This window comes from Cibotium barometz, chromosome 40 (genome assembly GCF_041138505.1).
Source record: "Cibotium barometz isolate CiBa-2024 chromosome 40, ASM4113850v1, whole genome shotgun sequence".
NCBI lineage: Eukaryota > Viridiplantae > Streptophyta > Polypodiopsida > Cyatheales > Cibotiaceae > Cibotium > Cibotium barometz.
Window position 1 is genome coordinate 45,781,093 of NC_141085.1, and position 7,141 is coordinate 45,788,233.

The following is a 7,141-nucleotide window of genomic DNA, read 5'->3' on the forward strand; positions in this document are numbered from 1 at the left end:
TTCACGTGCATCATTATATTGCCTTTGCCAATTTCCACGTCCTCTTTGACTCCCCCTGCCTCTGAATTTGCCTCTTCCACCTGTGTGTTGTTGATGTTGTTGTTGTGTATTCTGGGACTGTTGTTGTTGCTGCTACTGGCCATAATTCTAATTACCTGTTTGGCCACCTCCTTGATCGCGTCCACGGCCTCCTCTACCTCGTCCTCTACCTGAACTTGTGTAGAAGGCCTGTTGCTTTGAACTGTTTTTGTTTTGTGAATACTGTTGGTCTTCACCCAAGCTCTTCTCTTCTATAATCAGCATAGACACCAAATCTGTAAAGTTGGGGATGTTTTCCCGAGTCTGAATCGACGTCTTGAATGCCTTGTATTGTGGCCCGAGACCACGTAGACAGACTTCCACCTTATCATCATCATCTACTGACACACCGATAGATGCAAGGGATTCCACAATACCCTTTATCTTCAATGCATAGTCATTCACAGACATGCTCTTTTTCTCCATAGTATGAAGTTCATTCTTCAACTGTATCTTACGTGCCTTGGTATTTGTTTCATAGAGTTTTACCAAGGTGTCCCACGCCTCCTTGGGGGACTTGGCATCCTGAATGTGCCCAATCATGGTGTCCTGTATACTAATGGAGAGCCAATACATAACTTTCATGGCCCCTTGGTTCTAGTCTTTAAACTCTTTCACATCTGCAGCAGTCGGTATCTTCGGTGCCTCTTCATGCTGCTCACCTTCTATGTAGTCCCAATAGCCCTTTGCCATCAGGAAATTCATCAACCTGAACCTCCAAGCATGGAAGTTATTCTTATCAAGCTTCTCAGCCACAATCTGTGTTATGCCATCATTTGACATCTTGCCAGACACACAATTTTACCAGAAATAGCACTCTGGTTTGTCCTGCACAAACTACTATATTTCTACAGTGGTACTATAGTACTCTCAAATGTCACAACCCCAGTGACCTCAATGTGCATACATACACCCAATGGCAACTGTTGACCTCTTTGCAGCACCCACAATGTCTGCATAGCCAATTTGTCTTCTTACAGTTCTTAAAACAGAGGTACTGCTATATTTCTATAGTGGTACTGTAGTACTCTCAAATGTCACAACCAGTGACCTCAATGTGCATACATACACCCAATGGCAACTGTTGACCTCTTTGCAGCACCCACAATGTCTGCACAGCCAATCTGTCTTCTTACAGTTCTTAAAACAGAGTTCTACAGAGAATGGTGACTTACCCGCAGTGCTCGAAATCGCCTGCTTTCTGGAAAACGGAGGTCCAGACGCCCGAAACACGTTTTCTCCCTAAAAAATTTCGTTCAATAGGACAGTATAGTTGCCCTATAGCTTTACTCCTGCGAAGAAAGCTCCTCAATCAGAGATCATTTGCCGGTGCCTCCCGTAGAGCTCCCGACACAAATAGGGAAGAGTAGTTGAAGCTCTTACAAGGGTGTAGTTACCAACACAAATAGGGAAGAGTAGTTGAAGCTCTTACCCTCGTACCGCTTTGTGTGGTTCTCTTGCTTGCAGCTCAGCCCTTAGCACAAACCAGGCTCTGATACCATGAAAAGATGCAGGGGGGAAGAGAGCTTCAGCTCTTGCAAGCACACACACACTCACAAAACCCTAATAGAGAACACACAAGGTGAGAGGTTGAAAATCTTCTTCTTCTCTACTCAACACTCAACACACCATATACAAAGATAAGAGTACACACAATATGAAAGGTACTCAACCAAATACATACAAGGGTTCTCTATAGTGTGAACCCAACTAAATGAGCTGGCGCTATAACTATGCCAGTCTCTAGAATGGCTTTCACATAGCCTGTCATCCCACTGGCCGCATATCACCCAAGATCTCACCAACCATGCCAGTGGTGTAAGTGTGGGGCCTATCTCCCACGCAGGTCATCAGTGTCCACCGCCTCACTAGACGAGCTCGATATCTCAACACAAATCAAGTAGCTCCATTTAGGGGCAGACCACCATTTCAGAGGCCTCGACCTCCAAGACCACCATGGAGGGAGAAGGAGAATAATGATAGGATACCACCAGGTGCTATGCCTTGTGTGTACTGTGGTGCACCAGATCATTGGGTAGGCTTGAATTATGCATTGTGGGTTAGGCATAGAGAAGAGCGGGGAATGCCTGTGCTAAGATATAATCAGGGTAACCAGCAAGGAGGACAGCAACAGCAACAATAAAAGAATCAGCAACCAGCTCAAGCTAATGTACTTTTGGTTGATCTCTCAGATTAGCAGGAGAATGATCGTGTTAGTCAACCAACTCAGGAGCAGCACAAGCAAGAAGATAAGGAAGAGTGGGTTTGTGATTGTAATGAATGCATGCAGGTTGATGATGTTGAAGTTATGGCTATCACTAGATCCAAAGCAAAGGGACCAATAGATTGGAAGGAGAAAAAAGGAATTAGGGATCAAGTGCAGAAGCAGATTCAAAAGGAGCAGAGGAAGCAGGCTGTGCCTGAATCGGAGTCAAAAAGTCAGCAACAAAAGGACAACATTAAACGTGAGGTGAATCAGGACGACAAAGATTGGTTTGAGGTACTCATCAACTCTCCCTTACAATTGTCTCACTGGATCAGTTATTATGCTTGGTGCCAGCTTTTAAGGCGAGGTTGTTGAGGAAACTTCAGGATCAAGATGATCAATTATTGGTTCATCAAATAGGGTCCCCAGTAGAGTAAACAACATTGATCCAAGCAGATGTTGATTTTGTTGTTGTGCTTGTAATCAAAGTTCAGTATGAGGGCAGGATTTTTGAAGATGTATTGTTGGATGGAGGATCCGGAGTAAATATTTTATCTGAAGTTGTTTATACACAAATGGGCTTGGAAAGTTGGCCCCAGCACCTTTTCAGGTGAAGATGGCAGATCAAACAAGAGTACAACCGTTAGGAATTCTCAAGTAACATATTACAATTGCAGGTATGACCTTCTTGGTCAATTTTGTGGTCATTCGAATGTCAGATTCATCGTCCTCTTATGAAATGCTGTTGGGAAGACCTTGGCTCAGAATGGCCAAAGTCAGACAAGATTGGGGAGAGAATTTGGTTGTTATGAGAAAAGGGAAGAAGAAAGTGACTATAACTATGCAGGGGAGGAAGAATATTCCACTCAAGGAGAAACCATTGTTTGCACAAACTATCAATTTGGCAGAAGAAGTTGAAGATGATGAGGAAGAGGAGTTTCTGAAAGCAAATCCAACAGTTGTTCCAATGTTTGAGATGGATGTGGAACATATATTACAGCCGGATGAAGAACAGGTTCAGGAAAGGTCAAATGTAGTACCTGGACAAGAGATTCAGGGAATAGAATTCAGGCAGCTATTGGAACACAAAGCAGAATCTTCTACCAAGGAGGGAAGAGATTGAGTAGGAGGAGAAGGATGCAAGAATTATGGCTGAAAGAATCTATGACAAGAAGTTTGGCACTTCTAGTAGGGTTAAGGAGGATGAATTGAAAGAGATTAATTTGGGTACAGAGGCTGACCCAAAAATGGTAAAGGTGAGTGTCCATGCTGAAGGAGTGTTTTTGAAGGAGTTGTTACAATTGTTGCAAGAATACATGTATTTGCTTGGGAGTATTCTCAGGTGAAAGGTATAGAACCTGCATTACATCAACATCATATTAACTTGAAGAAAGATGTAGTTCCGATTGCACAGCAAAGGTACAGAGAATGAACCCTAGTTTTGCAAAGCAGGTTAAGGAGGAGATAGATAAGTTGTTGGCAGTAGGCTTCATCAAGCCAGTGAATGAGGTGTCATGGTTGTCTCCAATTATAGTGGTACCTAAGAAGAATGGGAAGCTGAGAGTATGTGTGGACTATAGAAAGCTTAATGCAGCAACTCTTACTGATCCTTTTCCAATGCCGTTTTGTGATGCAGTTTTCGATGCAGTTGCAGGTCATGAAATGTATAGCTTTCTGGATGGGTTTTCTGGGTATAATCAGATTAAAGTTGCTGAGGAGGATCGATACAAAACAGCCTTCATTACTGAGTGGGGTGCATTTGTGTATACAGTAATGAGTTTTGGCTTGAAGAATGGACCACCATCATTCAATTTTGTGGCACATAAGGTATTTGAGCCATATTTTCTGGATTTTATGAGGGTTTTTGTGGATGATTTTTGGCAAGAAAGACTTGCATTTGTTGCATCTGAAGTTATGTTTGGAGATATGTGGACAGTTCAGAATGGCACTGAATCCTTACAAGAGTGTCATAGCTATTAGAAGTGGGGTACTACTTGGTCATGTGGTTTCAAGTGAAGGGATGGCCATGTTGAGATTCAAGCTCGATGTCAGTGTGAGCCAGCTATAAATGACCGCGTCCAGCATGTTAGGTAGGAACATGTGTGAGACATAAATGACCGCGTCCAGCTGGTCATAGTGTGTGGACATTAGCTAGGGTTAGATGTGTGTGGACACAACTCATAGTGTGTTGTGTGTATTATGGATTATGGCTTTATGCATTGTGTGAGAAGGGAGATGACTTCCCTTAGTGGTTAGGGTTTACAATATACATTAGGGTTTGCTCCTGTGTGTGTGTCTCCTCTCCCTCTACCTATTTTTTCAACATGGTATCAGAGCCTGCTGCTCTCTATTAGGGTTTATGAGTGAGTGAGAGAAGAGGGAGAAGAAGCTGTGAAGAAAAGCTGTGAAGCTTGCCATTGATGCTGTGAAGCTTGGAGCACACCGGTTTCTATCAATTCTGAGAGCTTGGCCTATCGGGTAAGGTATTCTAAACATCCTTGAGCAGATTGCAGGTGATTCAAGCAAAAACAAAGCAAATTAGGGCAACCCAAAGCAAAGAAAAATTCTGGTTTTGAAAGCTTTCCATTAAAGCTTGGAAGCGGTGATGTATGGTGGAAATAGATGCAAATCTGACAAAGACACATGTATCTAACAAGGAGGAATGTATTGGCAACTCATATGCAAGCCTTAAACTGATTTTGGAGCAATTTGGATGCATTTGAATGTGTGAAATTTATTGGTTTTTGAGCTCTCACAAAACAGAGAAAAGAAAGTCAAATTTTGATGAATTTGGAGCATGTTTTTGGCAAAAATCAAAGCATTGATGGAATGTGAACTTGCCTAGGTGTGTTGGGTACTTAATTGCCTCATCAATTAGCACTAAAAACAGTCCAAAAGCCCTCAGGAGCAGGCGATGCAGCTCCTACAGAGAAACAGGGTAGTTTTTCACTATTTTACTAAGTGGAGGCTCAAAATCAACTCTTGTGCTTGTGATATTCCAAAATTGGGTTAGCAATTAGTTGCTACACACACTTGAGAAGAAGGCTACATGATTGGATTAAACAATTATCATCTATGGAGCTGGAAATGAGCTGATTAAACAGGCTGTCTACTGGTTGTAGAGTGTGATTAATCGACTAATTACTCTTTGGTCTTAAATAATTAGACTAATTCCTTTTACATGGAGTTAGTGGACATCATTGCTAAGCTAATGAATGCTTGGTTGCTCAATTTGGATAAATATTGAAGAAATTAGAGCAAAAATACTATTGGTTTTTCTGGTTTTTCTCAATTTGGACAAATATTGAAGAAATTAGAGCAAAATTACTATTGGTTTTTCTCAGAACAGAGAAGGGGGTTTGATAAAATTGATATGTATGCATGTTGGTTGGTGTTGATATTCAACATTGAGGTTGTTTAGGTATCAATGCAAGTTACCCACACTTGATTGAACCACTACATTGTAATTTGGAGCCTTGGAAAGCGCATCAAAACAAGGTATCTTGGACTGTGTGAGCCAGTTAATTTTGGATGCATACAGGTTGATTTTCTACATTAAAATTGAAGTTTGTTGTGTACTTTGGAGTATCTGGAACACTCATTGGAGTGTGGTTGAGCTGAGGAAGGCTCGTTTACAGATTTGAAGTGTGCGGAAGTTATATGCATTGAGCAAATATGTCGGATAATCCAGTACAAATTGTTGGTGAAAAGCTAGATAGGAAGAACTTCCAGGCATGGAAGTACAGGATCAAAAGTTTTCTGAAGGAAAAAGGTTTTTGGAATCTCATTACAGGTGCTGAGCTAGAGCCGGAACTACCCTGACAACCTACATAGCAGCAGGTTATAGCTCATAAGCAATGGTCAGAAAGAGCATTCAAAGTGTTGCATTATCTGTCTATATGTATTTCGGATGCTATGCTCATACACATACATGGCTGAGAATCCCAAGGATGCATGGGATACATTGGTGAAGTTGTTTGTTGATACAGACACGAGTGCTCGCAAGTCTCAGTTGCGACAACAGATACATAATGTGAAGCGGAATAGAAGGAGCATACATGATTATGTACAAGAGATAAAGAAGTTTACAGATGCATTGGCAACAATAAATGCCCCCATGCCTGATGATGATTTGGTAGACATTACCTTGCATGGTCTTAGCAAGGAATATAAATCTTTTGATACATCTATCTCGGTTTGGAGTACAGGTTTACCAGACCTTGATGAGTTGGTTTCACTCTTACTTGTTGAGGAAATCAAACTCAGTGATTCATTTCAGGATGCATCTAGCCATGATGATAATGGCAGAAATCACGCTTTCTATTCGCAAAGAGGTTTTAGAGGCAGGGGGAGATTCACATCACGTGGCCGTGGTAATGGTCGTGGATGGCAGGACAGGTCACCACAACAGAATTTTCAGCCTTCATATGGTGCTAGTGGTGGTCATGGATATACACCTCAGAGAGGCAGAGGTAATCCTCATGGTAGAGGACATTGGCAAGGCCAACAAACATCTATGCAAGATGTGGAATGCCATTACTGTGGGAAATTTGGTCATATGACACGTGATTGTTTCCACAAATAGAATGATTTGAGAGGGGGTAGAGCACAACATCGTGGAAATTATGCACAACATGGTGGTGGAAATTATGCATCAAGCAGTAATGATGGCAGTGCAAATCATCGTGGAAATTATGCACAACATGGTGGTGGAAATTATGCATCAAGCAATAATGATGGCAGCGCAAATCACTTGTTTGCCATGAAACATGTTGTGGGATCTATGATGACAAATGCTGAGAATGATGACACTTGATATATGGACTCTAGAGCATCAAACCATATGACTTGTCATGG

General features: G+C 41.8%; 1 protein-coding gene across 1 annotated transcript; it reads left to right on the forward strand.

Moving 5' to 3' along the window:
• Positions 1-3,023: 3,023 nt before the first annotated feature.
• On the forward strand, positions 3,024-3,716 carry LOC147615560 (uncharacterized). Its single transcript, XM_086779014.1, is given in 3 exon segments — positions 3,024-3,392; positions 3,394-3,540; positions 3,627-3,716. Coding segments are annotated over 3 exon segments (606 nt in total).
• The last annotated feature ends 3,425 nt before the right edge of the window (positions 3,717-7,141 follow it).